Source organism: Puntigrus tetrazona, unplaced genomic scaffold (assembly GCF_018831695.1).
Source record: "Puntigrus tetrazona isolate hp1 unplaced genomic scaffold, ASM1883169v1 S000000095, whole genome shotgun sequence".
Taxonomy (NCBI): domain Eukaryota; kingdom Metazoa; phylum Chordata; class Actinopteri; order Cypriniformes; family Cyprinidae; genus Puntigrus; species Puntigrus tetrazona.
Window position 1 is genome coordinate 425995 of NW_025047772.1, and position 18219 is coordinate 444213.

General features: G+C 38.4%; 2 protein-coding genes and 1 pseudogene across 3 annotated transcripts in view; 1 reads left to right on the forward strand and 2 right to left on the reverse strand.

The window, feature by feature from the left end:
* Nucleotides 1-4752, reverse strand: part of LOC122332494 (NACHT, LRR and PYD domains-containing protein 3-like) — a 73074-nt gene extending 68322 nt beyond the window's left edge. The window contains 1 exon segment of the mRNA XM_043229814.1: nucleotides 4302-4752. The gene's annotated coding sequence lies outside the window, so the exon portion shown is untranslated.
* A 2173-nt stretch (nucleotides 4753-6925) lies between these two features.
* Nucleotides 6926-9432, reverse strand: LOC122332498 (gastrula zinc finger protein XlCGF67.1-like). Of its 2 annotated transcripts, XM_043229817.1 has the most exons (3): nucleotides 9390-9432; nucleotides 8575-8719; nucleotides 6926-7915 (listed from the first exon to the last, which is right to left on the reverse strand). In XM_043229817.1, exons 2-3 carry the CDS (start codon nucleotides 8657-8659, stop codon nucleotides 7224-7226), a joined length of 777 nt encoding a protein of 258 aa, XP_043085752.1. In that variant the 5' UTR covers nucleotides 8660-8719; nucleotides 9390-9432; the 3' UTR covers nucleotides 6926-7223. The 2 variants fall into 2 exon arrangements, with proteins under 2 accessions (XP_043085752.1, XP_043085751.1); XM_043229816.1 differs by lacking the exon at nucleotides 9390-9432 and having other exon boundaries at nucleotides 8575-8856.
* Nucleotides 9433-10872: 1440 nt separating this feature from the next.
* LOC122332497 lies at nucleotides 10873-16381 on the forward strand (annotated as a pseudogene).
* Nucleotides 16382-18219: the final 1838 nt, after the last annotated feature.

Here is an 18219-nt window from a genome sequence, read left to right on the forward strand (position 1 = left end):
CACACACTTCTCCCGTAGTTATTCACTGTTAGACACACCAGGTAAGACGTGAGAGCCTTTTTGTACTTTAGTTTTTTACGGCTAGTTACGGCGCAGCACGCGCTAAAGCTTTCGGTTTGTTTTTCACATTTTTCTTTGGTTAGTTTACAGGGTTATTGGGTAACTTAGTTTGGGTTTTTGCTATATTTATTTCTTTACTTCGGCGCTTCTCTCAGTTCTTTTTTTCCCTTCTTCTTCTTTTCTACATTTGTAAATAGTTCACACTGTTTTTTAGTGGCTTATAATAAAACGGACTTTGATAAAAGTCTTTTTCGCCAAAAAACAGCGGAAATACTTTAGAACGTAAATGTAAAGAATATAAAGTATGTGATGAAGACTATTAGATCTTAGCGCAGCATTCGATACTATCGATCACAACATTCTCTTGGATAGACTAGAAAACTATGTTGGCATTAGAGGAAGCGACTTAGCATGGCTTACATCATATCTATCTGACCGCTATCAGTTTGTAGCATTAAATGAGGAGGTATCATATCGATCAAAAGTGAAATATGGAGTTCCTCAAGGCTCAGTGCTAGGACCGTTACTTTTCAACCTGTACATGTTACCTCTGGGAGATATTATCAGGAGTCATGGTGTTAGCTTTCACTGCTATGCTGATGATACTCAGCTCTATATTTCAGCGCAGCCTGGTGATACACACCAAATTGAGAATCTAACAGAATGCATAGTCGATATAAAAAGCTGGATGATGAGTAACTTCTTAATGTTAAATTCTGAAAAAACAGAGGTGCTAATAATTGGACCTAAAAACCCCACATATAATAATCTAGAACACAGCCTATCACTTGATGGCTGCTCTGTTAATTCTTCATCATCAGTTAGGAACCTAGGTGTGCTGTTTGACCGCAATCTTTCCTTTGAAAATCATGTTTCTAGCATCTGTAAAACTGCGTTTTTCCATCTTAAAAATATATCTAAATTACGACCTATGCTTTCAACCTCTAATGCAGAGATATTAATTCATGCGTTTATGACCTCAAGGTTAGATTATTGTAATGCTTTATTGGGTGGTTGTTCTGCACGCTTAATAAACAAACTTCAGCTAGTCCAAAACGCAGCAGCCAGAGTCCTTACTAGAACTAGGAAGTATGATCATATTAGCCCGGTTCTGTCAACACTGCACTGGCTCCTATCAAACATCGAATAGATTTTAAAATCTTATTAATTACCTATAAAGCCCTGAATGGTTTAGCTCTCAATACTTGAGCGAGCTCTTATCACATTATAGTCCTGCACGTCCGCTGCGTTCTCAAAACTCTGGCCATTTGATAATACCTAGAATATCAAAATCAACTGCGGGCGGCAGATCATTTTCCTATCTAGCACCTAAACTCTGGAACAATCTCCTAACTGTGTTCGGGAAGCAGACACACTCTGCCAGTTTAAATCTAGATTAAAGACACATCTTTTTAACTTAGCCTACACATAACACACCAACACACCTTTTATTATTCAAATCCGTTAAAGGATTTTTAGGCTGCATTACTTAGATTTGCTGGAACCGGGAACACTACTCCTACAATACGATGTACTTGTGACATCGTAAAAAGAATGGCATCTACGCTAATATTAGTCCTGTTTCTTTCTCAATCTGTTTTCACAGTTTGTATCCAGACTAGATGGTGGATCAGCACCCAGAGATTATGTTCATCAGAGACCAGAACACCTAGATGCGCCCGTCGACAGATCACCAGATCCTGATGCACACACACACACACGCACACTAAGTCATTTACACTACCTGACACAGTTGCGTTTAAAATTGAACTGGAAGTTAAGTGCTGGGCGTCCGGTCAGAGGAGGACTGACCCCAACTGAGTCTGGTTTCTCCCAAGGTTTTTTTTCTCCATTCTGTATGCATGGGGTTTTGTTTCCTTGCCGCTGTCGCCTCTGGCTTGTTTGGTTGGGGACACTTAACTTCTAGTGACTATCGTTGAATTGACTACAGAGACCGTCTCTGCATTTAATAAGAAATTGGTCACTTTCGTCATTATACATCCCTGTCATTATACTGTACAGTGCTTTGATGCAACCTGTGTTGTTAAAAGCGCTATATAAATAAAAATGATTGATTGATTGATTGATTGATGAACCACAGAGCAACCAAAAGACTAAAATATTAATAGAAATGAGCTTTATATCTAGTCTGTGATTCATTTCATGATAAACTTTTGTGATATTTTCAATCAGAGACAAACTCAGGTATGATGATTCTTGAAATTAAAGAATTGTAAAGATTTTTCAAACTCAAATCAAATCAAAATGGTTTAAATTTAACAATTTGATTTATTCAATTGAATCCTATTTTATTTCATCTCAGTTTCTTCTATGAATATAAAGATAATAAACATTTCAGCTTTATTTGTTCAGAATTTATTTTGCCAGGCAATATGGTATTTCCATATTGGTATAATTTATAAACATTTGCACAACTGATCAGCAGTACAAAAATAACACAAAACAAAATAAAACAAACTTAAAAGGTCAGTATACCTGGTCTTTAAAAAGTACATAGTGTAGTGTATGAGGACACACACCACACTACGGGCCGATCTGGCTACAGAATCGCGCCTTGCTGTGTTTTGTCACTTTCCTTATATACTCAGACCAGACAAAGATGGGTGTTGTTGTTTACTTTCCTTTTGAAGTCATTTTGTTCCTTTGAATATCCCTTCTTAGATTAGTCTTATTGCATTTAAAGGTTTTGGTTCACGTCCTTACATCACCGTTACCGATTCATCATGCAGCTCAAAGCATTATGGGTAGAATCTCATCAGTCTCTTCTGATTCATCAACACAGTTTCACTGTTGATCCAAAATAGACCCAATACCCAGGACAGAGTGTCTGAGTGAATGTGGTCTGGACTGTGTGGATGAGTCTCATTGTGTCAGAGACGCTGAAGAAGGACAGAGTTCCTGCGCTCTCATCCACATACACTCCTACTCTGTAGATATCATTATCATACTTTCCTGTTCTTCTTCTGATGATGATGATGGGCTTCACAGGGAGATGAGTCACTATCTTATTGTGTCTAAATAAGTATCTCTCAGGATAGCAGAACAAAGTCCAGGACTGATCATTAGCTCCAAACAAACACTCTTTACCCAGTCCCTTCCTGCTGATGTTCTTATATGACACTGATATAAACACACGTCCACTCCACTCAGTCTCCCAGTAACAGCGTCCACACACACTCTCTCCACACAACACCTGACGATACACATCAAATCTGTCTGGATGATTACGGTACCTTTGAAACTCAAAATGATTTGTGACTTCTCTGTTCTCCTCAGACAGAATGAGACGAGTGTGTGCTGTGTTTGGATCCAGTGTGAAAAAACTGACCCTTGAACACAAAAACAGAGACATTAAAAACACAACAATCGCTACAGCTGTGTGTGTGTCTGTGAATAAGAGTGTGTGTGCACCTGGTATTTATTATGTTGTAGGAACCAAATGGCCCAGCAAGGATAGGAATACCGGTAAATTTTGACACTGGGGTGTAGAACAATAACACATACAGTCTGTACAGTATAAAAACCATTACACCTATGAAACATGGAAACCCAACGTGTGTGTGTGTGTGTGTGTGTGTAGACATACATTTCTTCAATCCTGCTGTAATCCTGGATTCTCCTCCATGATCAACACTAGAAAACAGACAGAGTCAATCAGCAAACTGTTGCTATGCAGTTGCTAAGACACTCAGTGTGGTTTCTAGGTTGTTATTATGTAATGTCTAGGATGTTCTGGGTGGTTGGTAGGCTGTTTTTGTGCAGTTACTAGGGTACACAGGGTGGTTGCCAGGCTGTTGCTGTGTAGTTGCTAGGGCACACATTTAGCATATACTGTTATATTGGAGTCTGTGTTTAACCTTTTATAAATTTGTAATACAACACATGTTATGTGTCAGCTTGATCACTGAGTCATTAAATAATAAAATAAATACAAAAAATCTCAATCAATGTTTGATGGCTGTTAGCTTTGCTGTATTTAAATGAAATTTCCATTAAATAATTAACAATTATACATTGTCACAAACTAAGAAGAGTCCAGTTTTACATGGGTTTATCTATTAATAAAAGTAGAAGTGAATCTGAGAGATGATACTTTTATTTACACTTTTTACACACATTTATATAAAAGTTAAAAAAGAAACATCTTACAGTCTTATAAATCCTGTTTATTCATATTTGATCATGTTTCATGATTAAGACAGTATTTAATCTTTACTTACATGAATAAGGAAGTGTCTTTCTGCTCCACAGCTGAAGACTTGCTTTGATCAAAACGTTCAGGTTCTAGACAACTTCTCAAAACGTCTTTGCTTTCTCTTTATGTTCATGTGTTGTCTCACATCAGCAAATAAAACAGATTGATGAGCAGGTTTTTAAAATGGAGAAAATAATTCTCACGATCAACTGTAAACATCACACGTCTGTTTTTAACTTTCATTTCTTCAGCAGGGTTGTAGAACCTGTTTGGGCAGTGCCGAGGTTACGGTGAGAAGCTGGTAATTTTCCAAATAAATGCAATCACAATAATAAATTTCACTATAGCTTTGTTCATTTAAAAATATATTTAACGTTTTTTTCATGGTCAAATACGAGCCTAATTTTCCCTCTTTCTATTGGTGCAAAGTACATGCTTATCAAATTGATATTTCTATTACAAAAATAAAGATAAATACATATAGCACCAAATGTATCACTTTGTAAAATGAAAAGCATTTTTACTGTTTTAATTATCTAATCATTTACAATTACGTAATCGTTTTTGAGTAGCTGTGTCTCATTTAGAAGGCTGCGCCCTCTACGGGCTGCATACGTCACTGAGGATGTCTCATTTCAGAAAAGCTAGTAGGACACTCCGAATGCGACCTTCGAATGCGTCCTTCTTTCACGGGTATTTGAAAAATGCATGAGCTGCATCCTTTCGCTGCTAGAGATAACCCATGATTCTTTGCGTAGCCGTGAAACAGCCGTCATAATTTAAATAATACCGGTGCCGGCGGATGTAAACACAAGCAGATGTGGTATACGTTACTTTAAATAACATAGCAAAAAAAATTTTTTAGCATCTTCCTTCTTTTTTCTGTTAACGCAATACTTCCTGTTTCCTTTTTCCGTCCGTCCTACGAAGGCTGTCTCGTTTAATTCTAGGTTGAGGACATCTACAGAAGCGTCGACCTCCGGATGACGCAGCCTTGTAAATGAGACACAGCTAGGGAGTACTTTTCCTTGGTTGTTGCTCATAACTACACATTAATGTAAATGAATGAAAGTTTCACCGATTCATCACTATGCAGAAAACATAAGTGAAGTGAAGCCCCAGTAGGTCTCTTCAGTTGAGAAACGGAAAATGCAGACGTTTTACTTTCTCATTGGCCTTCTCCTTGTGTGAATGTGAGTGGCTCTCTTCCTTTTAAAGTGAATTTGGGCTGTTCTTACTCTGCTGTCTGCTCCGGGGAATACCTTCGACACATGGTCTACTGGCTGGAGCACTCTGGACAGCTGCGGATCAACGATAAGGACGATGGCGCCAACCTGGAGGTCAGATTTCTCATCTTGCCACTTCTGGTGGGTCTGGAGGTAAAACCAACTCTCTGTCTACTGATCATGGTTATTTTGTTTCTAGATGAGAATCACTGAATAGTAATATATATATATATATATATATATATATATATATATATATATATAATATTTGTTTTCTATGAATGAGTAAGCAAAATTAATTTTTACATAAAATTACCGCATCGGCACACACACACACGCATACAAACACACATCTTAGTGAGGACATTGCATAGACTTCCCTTAATTTTCTAGCAGGTTAAAAGTATTTTCTGTACTGTATATCCCCTAACCCGACCCCTATCCCTAAACCTACCGATCACAGACACATGTGCAGCAAAACAATTGCTGATTTATAATCCTAAAAGTGACGACATTTATGACATACATGTGCACAAAGCTCCATTTTGCACACTGTTGAGTGCATAAGTCTTTAAAGTATAGTCCTTTGTCAGTTTATGTGAGAGACGTGTCAGAATCATTTCTGTGGGCGCCCCCTTCTGGATTGGAGGGAATTGCTTGTATTCGTTGTAAGGCTGCATGCACTGAACTGAGATGACTTTACCATGACGGTTCAGTATGAATACATGTATTGTGCCAGAACTACTGGCTACTCAAAAGAACGATTAGGTATTTTTGGAGTTCTTTATTTGGTTGTTCCTGTCCTCATTTGTCATTACCAGTTCATTTGTGCCCAGTCGTGTTGTCCAAGTGTCTTAGTTTCCCTGATTGGATTTATATGCATTCTCTTTACCAGTGGTCTTTGTCTTGGATTAATGTTATTTTAGTGGAATATGTGTGTTGAAGCCATATATTTTGCAATCAAAAGAATCTTTACTCCTTCGTTGAGTGCTACTTCCTATAACCATGTCCCGTAACAGAATCCAAGACCTTAACAGAAGTGATGGAGGGACTTTCCTTTCTACTCCTTCACCAGTGAATTCTACAAGCTAGTTGCAAAGGTTGGATCATGCGGTCCTGTTTCCATTCCTGTTTTCCACGGATCACGGCCGAGAACCATTCTAGTGTCTGCTCCTTGGAAGCGCCTCTAGTGATTGGGGCGGTTTGCAGCCGACTGTGAAGTGGCTGGGATGAGAATCAGCACCTCTAAGTCTGAGGCCATGGTTCTCAGTCGGACAAGGTTGGCCTGCCCCCTTCAGGTTGATGAGGAGTTCCTGCCTCAGGTGGAGGAGTTTAAGTATCTTGGGGTCTTGTTCACGAGTGAGGGAAGGATGGAACGCAGTAAAGGAGCTTCTGCAGTAATGTGGTCTCTGTACTGGTCTGTCAAGGTGAAGAAGGAGCTGAGCCACAAGGTGAAGCTCTCGATTTACTGGTCGATCTTCGTTCCTACTCTCACCTATGGTCATGAGCTTTGGGTCATGACCGAAAGGATGAGATCCCGGATACAAGCGACCAAAATGAGTTCCCTCTGTAGGGTGGCTGGGCGCTCCCTTAGAGATAGGGTGAGGAGCTCATCCTGAAGGAGCTCGGAGTAGATCCAATGCTCCTTCACATCGAGAGAGGATGGCTTGGGCGATGGAGGTGTCCTGGGCAGTTTGGAAAATCTCCTCACCATCACAACCCTACACTGAGAGGTTCTCTTCAGTGTGAACTATTAGGTGGCTAATAAGGTGACTTTTCTGTTTAAAACTCTTTCCACACTGAACACATGTGAAAGGTCTCTCTCCCGTGTGAATCCTCGTGTGAATCTTAAGGCTGTCTTTACGTGAGAAACTCTTCCCACACAGTTTGCAGGTAAAAGGTCTCTCTCCCGTGTGAATCCTCATGTGGGTTTTAAGGATTTTTTTCTCTGTAAAACTCTTTCCACACTGAGAGCATATTGAAGGTTTCTTTTCAGTGTGAATTTTCATGTGAACCTTAAAATATTCTTTCGAGAAACTCTTCCCACACAGTTTGCAGGTGCAAGGTCTCTCTTTAGTGTGAACTCTCATATGGACATTAAGATATTGTTTCCTTGTAAAACTCTTTCCACACTGAGGGCATATTGAAGGTTTCTTTTCAAGGTGAAATTTCATGTGCATTGCAAGGCTTCCTTTCTGATTGAAAATTTGTCCACATTTTTCGCAGGCGTAACTCTGAACTCTACTGTAGCAATGAAGGTTTGTACTTGGTGTAGTTTGAGCTTTGTTTGGTGAGGAAGTCTTTCCAGTTGGTGAGCAACTAATCGATTCTTCTTCCGTTTTGAGATCATGCTGTTTTTCATTTCGATCCTTCTCTTGAGGTTCTTGACTCTCTTCTTTCAGTGCTATCAAGTCTGAGGTAAAAAGAGACAAATACAAATTAACATCAGTTTAATTCAGAACTCACTAGTTTAGTCACGAGGCGATAAACGTCAGCAATGTTCGATTGCGATAATCATCCCATTGTGTACGAGCCTTAATCCTAGCAGTGTGATGCACATAAGAAGCAAATATCTTTGGAGAATCCCAGAACATCGTTCAACTTGACACTTTTTCTCTCTTTCCTCCATATTGTTAATGTTGAATACAGGTATCGTAGATGATCCAAGATCCATATGGACCAGTACCCAAGTGATTTGTGAATTAACTGTTATTATTTTATATAGTGCAACCATCATAGAGTTAACATTACCATTTGCTCATGTTTTGCTTAGGCAGTTTACTTATGCAAACTGTTTTAGACCATTCAGATGAAAAAGCAATCGAATCGGGCCTAATTTTTAACATCTTTACATCATATCTAATACTCAAACAATGTAAAGACATAAAAAAAAAAAAATGATTTCCATGAGGTTCATGTGAAGACGATCCCACACACTACTGCTGCATGACTTCAGGAGGAACTCATCCTCGATCAACTCCCGAAGGTTCATTCACAGCCGATGAAAATCACAAAAGATCTTTTCTTTGGGGCACAATGATGTCTTTGATCTTTTTAAAAATGAAACCCAACCTGTTTGTTTCTCAGCATCTTCACATTCAGCTCTGAATGTTTCTTCAATCTTCACGTCTTCACTCTCCTCTTTAATAAACGCCATCTTTATAAGTGTGTGTCACGTGGATCTCAGTCGCTTTATTCTGTGTTTCTACACTTTGTCCTGTTTAAGATAGAATTAATAATATATAAGCAATAACTAACAGAAAGAAAAACCACAAACTGAATCTCGCAGTGTGTGTCAATCAAACTCCTAAGTAGTCAAAGACAAAATAGCCTTAAATCGCGCGCACACTCACACACACACACACACACACACACACACACACACAGACACACACACACACACACTCACAGACACACACACACACACACACACACACACACACACACACACACACACTCACACACACACACACACACACACAGACACACACACACAGACACACACACAAATGCAGCTCTTAAATGAATAAAACGACAGTCTATATAAAATGTTCACATTTCTATTAAGATTAGTTTTCTGATTTATTACATAGACATATAAATAGTTGTAGTTGTTTTGTCAAATTAATTTCACGTCAGTGTTTGTTTACATTAATACTGTTATAATTAGCGCGCGCTGTTTCCAGTGAATCAAAACAGTGTTTTTTATGAAGCAATTGATTCAAATGACTCGGTTCCAAAAAGCTTCGTTTCTCCTTCACTACTGACGGAAGCTCTTTTATTCTTGAAATATCTTTTTCATATCATAATTCATTTCACGGCTCTATATACAATTCTTTAAACGAGATGCGCGGACTTAAACTATTGAAATGATTAAAAGCCCACACCTTTCTCTTGAGAAGAATCACAGACGCGGACTTATTACGTCACACCGCCGGAGCAAAATAAAAGTCTTTTTAAACAAAAACCACCAGATTTACTTTATTATTTACATTTATGATCTAAAGCTTATTCCATCTGAATACACTAATTTTAGCTTTACTTGCTGTGAATTTTATCAAAGGTCCATGACTGTGAAGAACATTAATAAACCTGTCTCCTATAAGGATATTGGTGATGCTTTTATATGAGCAACTAGTTTGAACACACACACACACACACACACACACACACACACACACACACACACACACACACACACACACACACATATATATATATATATATATATATATATATATATATATATGATTAATGCTTGGCAAAAACGCTAAAAACAGGCAAAATGAATGAAAAAAATATATAAAAAATATATAAGATATTTGTTATTGTGTAGTTTATTCACAAGTTAACGCAACTTGGCAAAGGTCAATCAAATATTTCCAATTCTGTTATCTGCGACGAAGTGCCACACGTTAGTTTAATTATTTAGATAATTAAAAAATAACCCATTTATGTTGAGACAAAAAGAGATGTCTGTGAGATGCAGGTGTCTACCTCTAACTTCTAACAGTGTCAGCTTTTTAAAAAAACTGAATAATAATAATAACAACGTAACACGTTTTTTTTTTTCAATTATTGATTATTAGCGTCACTCACTAGACGTCATCGGTTCCTTTTTTTTTTTCATTCTGGCGTAGAACGTAGCTTACGTCATACGTCGAGTCCGAAATCAGCCAATAAGCTCTCGCGGAAAAAAACGGCAATTACAATTTTAAAACCAAAAATATTTTTAATTATCTTCCATCATTTCGAGCAACTTTTTGTTGTTTTTATAAACTAATTACCAGTTTCTGGTCTCAAAGGTATTTGTATTTTTATTTCTCTCTGCTATGTTAGTTAACAATGCCGCAGCATCTTTAACAAGAGCTTTAATGAAATGCATTCCGTCGGTTCTTGCATATCCGCCATGTTTTTGTTAATATTACGCTTTTTTTTTTTTTATTATAATAATTTTTAAACGCAACAAATCCTAAAACGTACAATCAACATACTGCACAAAAATTCCGTCTCTTTATTTGGCATAAAGACACCCGATTAAACCAAAGGTGTTCCCGACATTCAATATCCTTCAAGCAGAAAAAGTACATTACCGTAAAAACTAAATCTCATTCTAAGTCATTAATTACTCGGGGAAATCTCATCAATGGTTTTAAAGTGTATTTCTTTGGTTTAAGGTACCAAAGTAAACAACAGTTATCTGCTTCCCAATTTAATATCGTCCCTTTTTGAAAACCTTTCTTTTTACATCAAGAAGAAAATATTTTAGAACTTGTTATTTGAAGGTTTAATAAACCGACTACTACAACAAAAATAACAAAAAAAAAAACACTTTTTGGTCTGGCGGTGTGACGTCATATCTCCGCGCCGCGCGCCTGTCAATATGCTTTTATTAAAATGTTTAAAGTGTTCGCGTTCAGTAGAAAGCGTCCGTGCGGTCTTTCCGTGCCTCGATCGAGGCGTGATGGCGAGTAATTAACGCTTGTTTTGGGGTGTCTTAAACATCGCCACCTCTTTGTTTGAATGATTTAAGAGCGGAAAGGGCAGACAGATCCAAACATCATTTGAAGGTACGGAATCAAATTCACTGACTGCTGGTTTTAAATGAATGTAAAAGTACGAACAATATAATTAGCAGTTATATTTAATAGACACGCTTCAACAATCTCAATACCTCATTACTTAAGCAATATTACATCCGCAGTTGGGTATAAATAAAGATAGCTTTATGTATAATATATATATATATATATATATATATATATATATATATATATATATATATATATATGTATGTATGTATGTATGTATGATTTCGTAATTATGTTTTACAGAATTTTCCATTTTTATTTACAAGTGCACAGCAGTCAAATTAATAAAAATAAAACATAGCCTTAGAAAGTAAAGCAAAAGCGTAAAGTAAAACGCACTTAAATGCGCTTAATATTGTAAAAATTACCCAAATATTGAAGTATGAACACCACTGCGAATCACGAAAATCTGACCGGATATTTGATAGTTTCAATTAGAAAGTAGTGTTTGATTTAGGGCCTTTCCGCATAACTGTATGTGCATTTAACCAGTTAATGGGAAAAGAATACATTCAAAATTAAATGTTTTTTCTTTAAAAAGGGCGCCTCGATAAGCATATGCGTATGACGTATCGTTTTAGTAAAGACTCAAGAGAAAGGAGACGTGTGACCTGTGGAGTGTCGGGGTGCCTCTGGGGCCGGTGTTGGGGAATATTACTTTAATCGCCGGTCGTTGTTCATATCACCCGGGTGTTCCTGGGAGTTTCGTTCTGCTGGTTGGATTAGAGTTGGTGAACATCTGCTTACGAACTTCACATACTAATGATGTTCTACTGAGATCAGTATAAAACTACAGCGATTCGGTGAGTCTTGATCTCAGCATCGAGAACCTGACGAAGATCGACCTGGGCTTGGTGTGTCACGAGGGGAAAGAAAAGCTAGGTTTATTGTTTGAATAATAACTATCATTAACTGCATCACAATTCGTCTCTTGCAGAGCTATGTGACGCGCTGTTGAAAAGATGGCATTTATTGTACTGGAGCATGAAGACTTGAAGATCGAAGAAGAGTTCAGAGTCAAGCGTGAAGACGCCGAGGAACAGACGAAGGCGTTTATTAAAGAGGAGAGTGAGGAACCGTTCAGAGTCAAGCGTGAAGATGCTGAGGAACAAACAGGTTTCTCGAAGCTCGCTCATTTGATCCGCACTAAACTCTACAGAAAGGAATGGTATTGTAAAGAAATAAATGCAATTAGAAATAGGGTCGAAAAGTTGTACAAACTCTAAAAAATCGTTCCGTTCATCCTCCAGCGGTTCTCGACCCTATACCAACGCTTCTCTTTTAAAAACGTTTCACGCCGTTTTAAAACAATTCATCGGAGATGGGCATTTTTCCGAACGCTTTTAAAAATCCTTTCGTGAAGCCATTATTAAAGACATCGAACCTGGACTGTTCTCGCTTGAAACAATTGCAGGCCGATTTCTGATATCCTGTATTTTTACGCTTTTAGAAAGATCGTGACGCGGAAGCGGCTTTGTTGAAAGAGATTAAATGCAGATAAAGGCCCGTTTGAATCCTTTTGGATCTAAGTGCGGCGTTCAACATGTTTTGATAAACAGACTTGGAAAAACGTCTAGGTGTCTCTGGTAATGTTTCAAATTGGACATTTGAGTGACTATAGGTGACCGTACATCGAAGAATCATGGTGTTCCCCAAGGTTCTATCCTTGGACCAGTTTTATTCTCATTATATATATTTCCATTGTGTAGCGCAATACCAAAAAATAGCACGAATTATCATCTTTACCCTGATGACGTACAATTATACGTTTCAGTTGAGCCTAGAGACACCATTGTAATAGAAAAGTTGTCCAACTGTCTGTCCAGCACTGTAAAGTGGAAGAACGTTAAACAAAGATGAAACTGAAATTGTGGGTAAAAAAAGCGCAGCAGGAGAGGACTGAAACTGAATTGTGTTCAAGTAAGAGGTAAAGAACCTGGGTGTCATTTTGGACTGTGGTCAGAATTTTAAGTCTCGCGTTAATCACGTTAAAAACATGTTTTTATCACTTGGGAAATATTGCCAGGATTCGTCTTTTTTTAATCTATTAATGCTAAGAAAATGTATCTTCTCTCGACTTGATTACTGTAATGCTTTCTATACTGGTTTACCTCAGGGTTCTGTAGTTAGGCTGCAACTGATACAAAATGCAGCAGCTGGAGTATTATTGAAATTAAAGGAACAAGATCATGTTTCACTGGTTTTAATGGAACTAAACTGGTTACCGGTGCACCGAAGCATTGCACAACCTCATCTTACGTTTCTGAGACTCTAAGATATACAGCGGGGGAAATAAGTATTTGACACGTCAGCATTTTATCAGTAAGGGGATTTCTAAGTGGGCTATTGACACAAAATTTCCACCAGATGTAGCCAACAAGCCAAGTAATGAATTCACATAAAGAAATCAGAGCATTTAATTATATAAGTTGAGCAATAATAAATCAAGTGGAATGACACAGGGAATAAGTATTGAACACATGAAGATAACAAGGTGCAAAATGGCATAGAAAGCCAGGAGATCACCTGAAATCCGTCAGTATTGATAGAGAAACCCTGCCCCTATCAGTACTACTTGATATCGGCTGCTTTATGATGGCCTATAAAGGCTTCTCATTGTCTAGGAGGCAGACAGGAAAGACTTCATGATGGGCAAAATCAAAGAACTCTCTCAAGATCTTCGCAATCTTATAATTGAAAAGCATTTTGATGGGAATGGTTATAGGTGCATTTCCAGAATGCTGAATGTTCCTGTGAGCACTGTGGGGGCCATAATCCGGAAATGGAAAGAGCACAAGTTCACCATAAAACGGCCATGATCAGGTGCTCCACGTAAGATCCCTGTCCGAGGAGTCCAAAGAATAATCAGGAGAGTTCTCCAAGAGCCAAGAACCACTCTGGCAGAACTTCAGGAAGACCTTGCATCAGCAGGTACTGTTGTTTCAAAGAAAACTATAAGCAATGCACTAAACTGCCATGGCATCCATGCACGCTCACCACGCAAGACTCCATTGCTGAACAAAAAGCATGTTGAGGCTCGGTTAAAGTTTGCAAAGCATTTGGAGAAGCCTGTGGATTATTGGGAGACTATAGTATGGTCAGATTAAACTTTTTGGCAGTCATTCTACACACCATGTTTGGAGAAGAAATGGCACTGCCCACCACCCCAAGAACACCATACCAACAGTTAAGTTTGGGGGTGGAAGCATCATGGTTTGTGGTTGCTTTTCAGCAACAGGTACTGGCAGACTTCATATTATTGAGGGCAGGATGAATGGAGAAATGTACCGGGACATTCTGGAGAAAAATCTGCTGCCATCTACCAGAAAGCTAAAAATGAAAAGAGGGTGGACATTTCAGCAAGACAATGACCCCAAACACAAGGCCAAGGAAACAATGAAGTGGTTTCAAAGAAAGAAAATCAAGTTGCTTGAATGGCCCAGTCAATCACCTGACCTAAATCCCATAGAAAATCTATGGAGAGAACTGAATATCAAAGTTAATAAAAGAGGTCCAAGGAACCTTAAAGATTTAAAGACCATTTGTGTGGAAGAATGGGCAAGAATCACTCCTGAGCAATGCAGACGACTGGTCTCTCCATACAAGAGGCGTCTAGAAGCTGTAATCACCAACAAAGGCTCTTCTACAAAGTATTAAATAATGTGTGTTCAATACTTATTCCCTGTGTTATTCCACTTTATTTATTATTGCTCAACTTATATAATTAAATGCTCTGATTTCTTTATGTGAATTCATTACTTGGCTTGTTGGCTACAACTGGTGGAAATTTTGTGTCAATAGCCCACTTAGAAATCCCCTTACTGATAAAATGCTGACGTGTCAAATACTTATTTCCCCCGCTGTATATATATTCCTAATTGAATGTTATGATCCTCTAGTGCTGTACAGTAAATCTCAAGAGGTCTGGGGGTACCTCTTTTAGTCACTATGCTCAAAAATGTTGAATTGTCTTCAAGTCCACAAGTTACGTTTGTTCTTTGTGACATTTAAAAATGGTGTTAATCTGGGTTTGTTTTGTTTTTTGGGTTTTTTTTGCATTAGACCTGATGGCACTGAAAGAGGAGAGTCAAGAGGATAATGTTCAGCATGAGAACTTTGATTTGTCGTGTGATTTCATGACTAGAAAGAAATCGCTTAGTTGCTCAAAATCTGAAAAGACTTTGCGAAACAGAGCTCAAAAGACAGCAAACAGAAGTTATTTCAACTGCCAACAGTGCGGGAAAAGTTTCAACAGAAAACGAAGCCTTGAAGTCCACATGAGGGTTCACACCGGAGAAAAACCGTACGCGTGTCCTCAGTGTGGAAAGAGTTTCAAACACAAGCAGCATCTCGACGACCACGCGAGGATCCACACCGGAGAGAGACCCTTCACCTGCGAGCACTGCGGAAGAGCTTCAACAGAAAAGGAAACCTTAAAGGCCACATGAGGATCCACACGGAGAGAAACCTTTCGCATGCATACTGTGCGGAAGAAAGAACTTCAATCAAAAAACCATCCTGAAAAGCCACATACGGATTCACACCGGAGAGAAACCTCACGCGTGTCCTCAGTGCGGAAAATGCTTTTCGTATAAACAGCACCTCGTCGACCACGTGAGAGTTCACACCGGAGAGAAGCCGTTCGCCTGCAAACTGTGCGGAAAGAGCTTCATTCAGAAACAGAACCTGAAATACCACATGTTAGACCACAGCGGAGAGAAACCGTACACGTGCTCTCAGTGCGGAAGGAGTTTTAAACACAAACACCTCGACGACCACATGAGGATCCACACCGGAGAGAGACCCTTCACCTGCCAGCAGTGTGGCAAGAGCTTTACTCAAAAAGGGACCCTTAGAGACCACATGAAAACCCACACCGGAGAGAAGCCGTACGCCTGCCAACTGTGCGGAAAGAACTTCATTCGGAAACAGAACCTCAAGTACCACATGATAAGTCACAGCGGAGAGAAGCCTCACGCGTGTCCTCAGTGTGGAAAGAGTTTCAAACACAAGCAGCACCTCGACGCCCACACGAGGACCCACACCGGAGAGAGACCCTTCACCTGCCAACAGTGCGGGAAGAGCTTCACGAAAAAGGGAAACCTCAAAAAACACCTGAAGATCCACTCGAGAGAGAAACCGTTTACGTGCGATCAGAGCAAGGACGAATTACTGCTTCAAAAGGATATCCAAACTGTTCCCACTGAGAAACGTCACAAGACCGTACTACCATAACTGTAGACTTTCATTCTAGAGTTGTACGTACGGACAAACGCGAAATCCTGTGTATGCGTTTTTTCTGATTTATGTAACTTTACGTATGCAGAACCTGCACAAAAATCTCTTTGGTGGAAGATTTGGTGGAAGATTTTGACTCCTCCCAGAAATCACCATATATGGAGCTTACTATGCATACTTTTACTTTCACTGCATATCATTTTCATGAATACACCGTGTTTGAGGTACACCGTTAAAGACATTAAAGGAATACGAGATCCAGGCTATACACCAATTCCGTTTGGGCTGTAGCCCACACATAAATTTTATTGCTAAAAGTTGTCCGATATTGTTACGTTTTATAATAAAAACATAAAAATATCAATAAAAGCAAAACAGCTAACCTTATACTTTTACACTGGTTGTATAATATTTCGGTTGTTTTAAGCAATTCAAATTAAATTTGTGACTTGGGTTTACAAGATCTGACAAAGAGCAGAAAAATGCGAAAGTCGCGCTAAAGTTTTCAAACCAACTAGCATTAGCAGTAAGCACTAAACCGTACTGTGCCTTTTAAAAGCAGGATAAGCGTTTTCTGGAAGCCAATGTTGATATGAAATCACAGCTGAAGCAATGTTATGCCGTGTTGTCTACACCGGATGCGAGCGATACAACGTTTTTTGAAAAATTGCTTACTCTGATTTTAATATTTAGGCTAAACCTAACCTATCCTATTTTGCGCTCAGTACTGCGCAAGTTCGCCATCCTTATTCTCCATCTCTTTAGCGGCCGCGCTTTTACGAATTACATAATAAAAGTGCTTTTGTTTCATAGTAATTTAAAGCTTTCTGAAGATGCATTTGTTCTAGTATTTGTGCTAGTATTTACTGGGTTTCGGTTCATTTTTGAGAGTCAACAAAAAAGTTTGGTTGGTTTTATTTGGCGCCGTGGTACTTTATTGTACAAAAGCAACGTTTTGTTGATTATTTCTGTGCAGGCGCACACATTGTCATATTTTAAGGTGTTTCAACTGTCATTTAAAAAGAAATGACGGCTGTATATAAGTTACGTCTAACTGCGCACTAATCTGTTTAGTCGTATTACAATGATAGTTTAATTAATTTCTTACTGAAAGACAAATTAAGGCGCCTAATATACACGTACACTTTATTGCCAGCACTAATGGGACATCCCTTCCAATTAATAGGTTTGACTACTTTAATTTACACGAGTAAACATCTTTCGCAGCTTGTTTTTACTCATCAATTCCAAATTATCATACCGAGATGTAATATTAAACAGTAAAATACTCCAAAAATGAAGTCCCCTAGTTCGCTTTAGTCCGGACCAAATACAAAGTAGTCAAACCTAGAAGGAGGTGTTCGAGAACCTTTTGAGCGATTTAATGCGTCGCATCGAATAAAAAAATTATTCTATAATGTCAAGTTTTGCAAGAATTGCGCCATTGAAAGAATGATATATCTGTAATTTAAAATATGCACATTATCTTAACAAGACTCCGTAACACTCTCCATGACATTCAAAAGTATAAAGTATAAAAGTATAAAGTAATGTTCGAACATTTGTATATTTAACTAGTAAACTGAGACTTCAAAGTGTACTAAAAATGCTACTACAAGTATTTAATTAGCAAACTCAGGATACCTATAAGGTCGCTTTTAAAGTGGTTAAAGTATAAGCTAAAAACATTTACGTAAATTATTTAGCACAAATAATACTTCCTAAAATATTTATGTAAATTGCATTAACACTTCAGAAGAAACTACTTTCACTACCTTTAATTAAAGATGTAAATGTAAGATCATTTTGATTTTATCGCAGGACTTTTATTTTGGTCTGGCGGTGTGACGTCACTAGTCCGCGCCGCGCTCCCGCGATTGATTCGGAT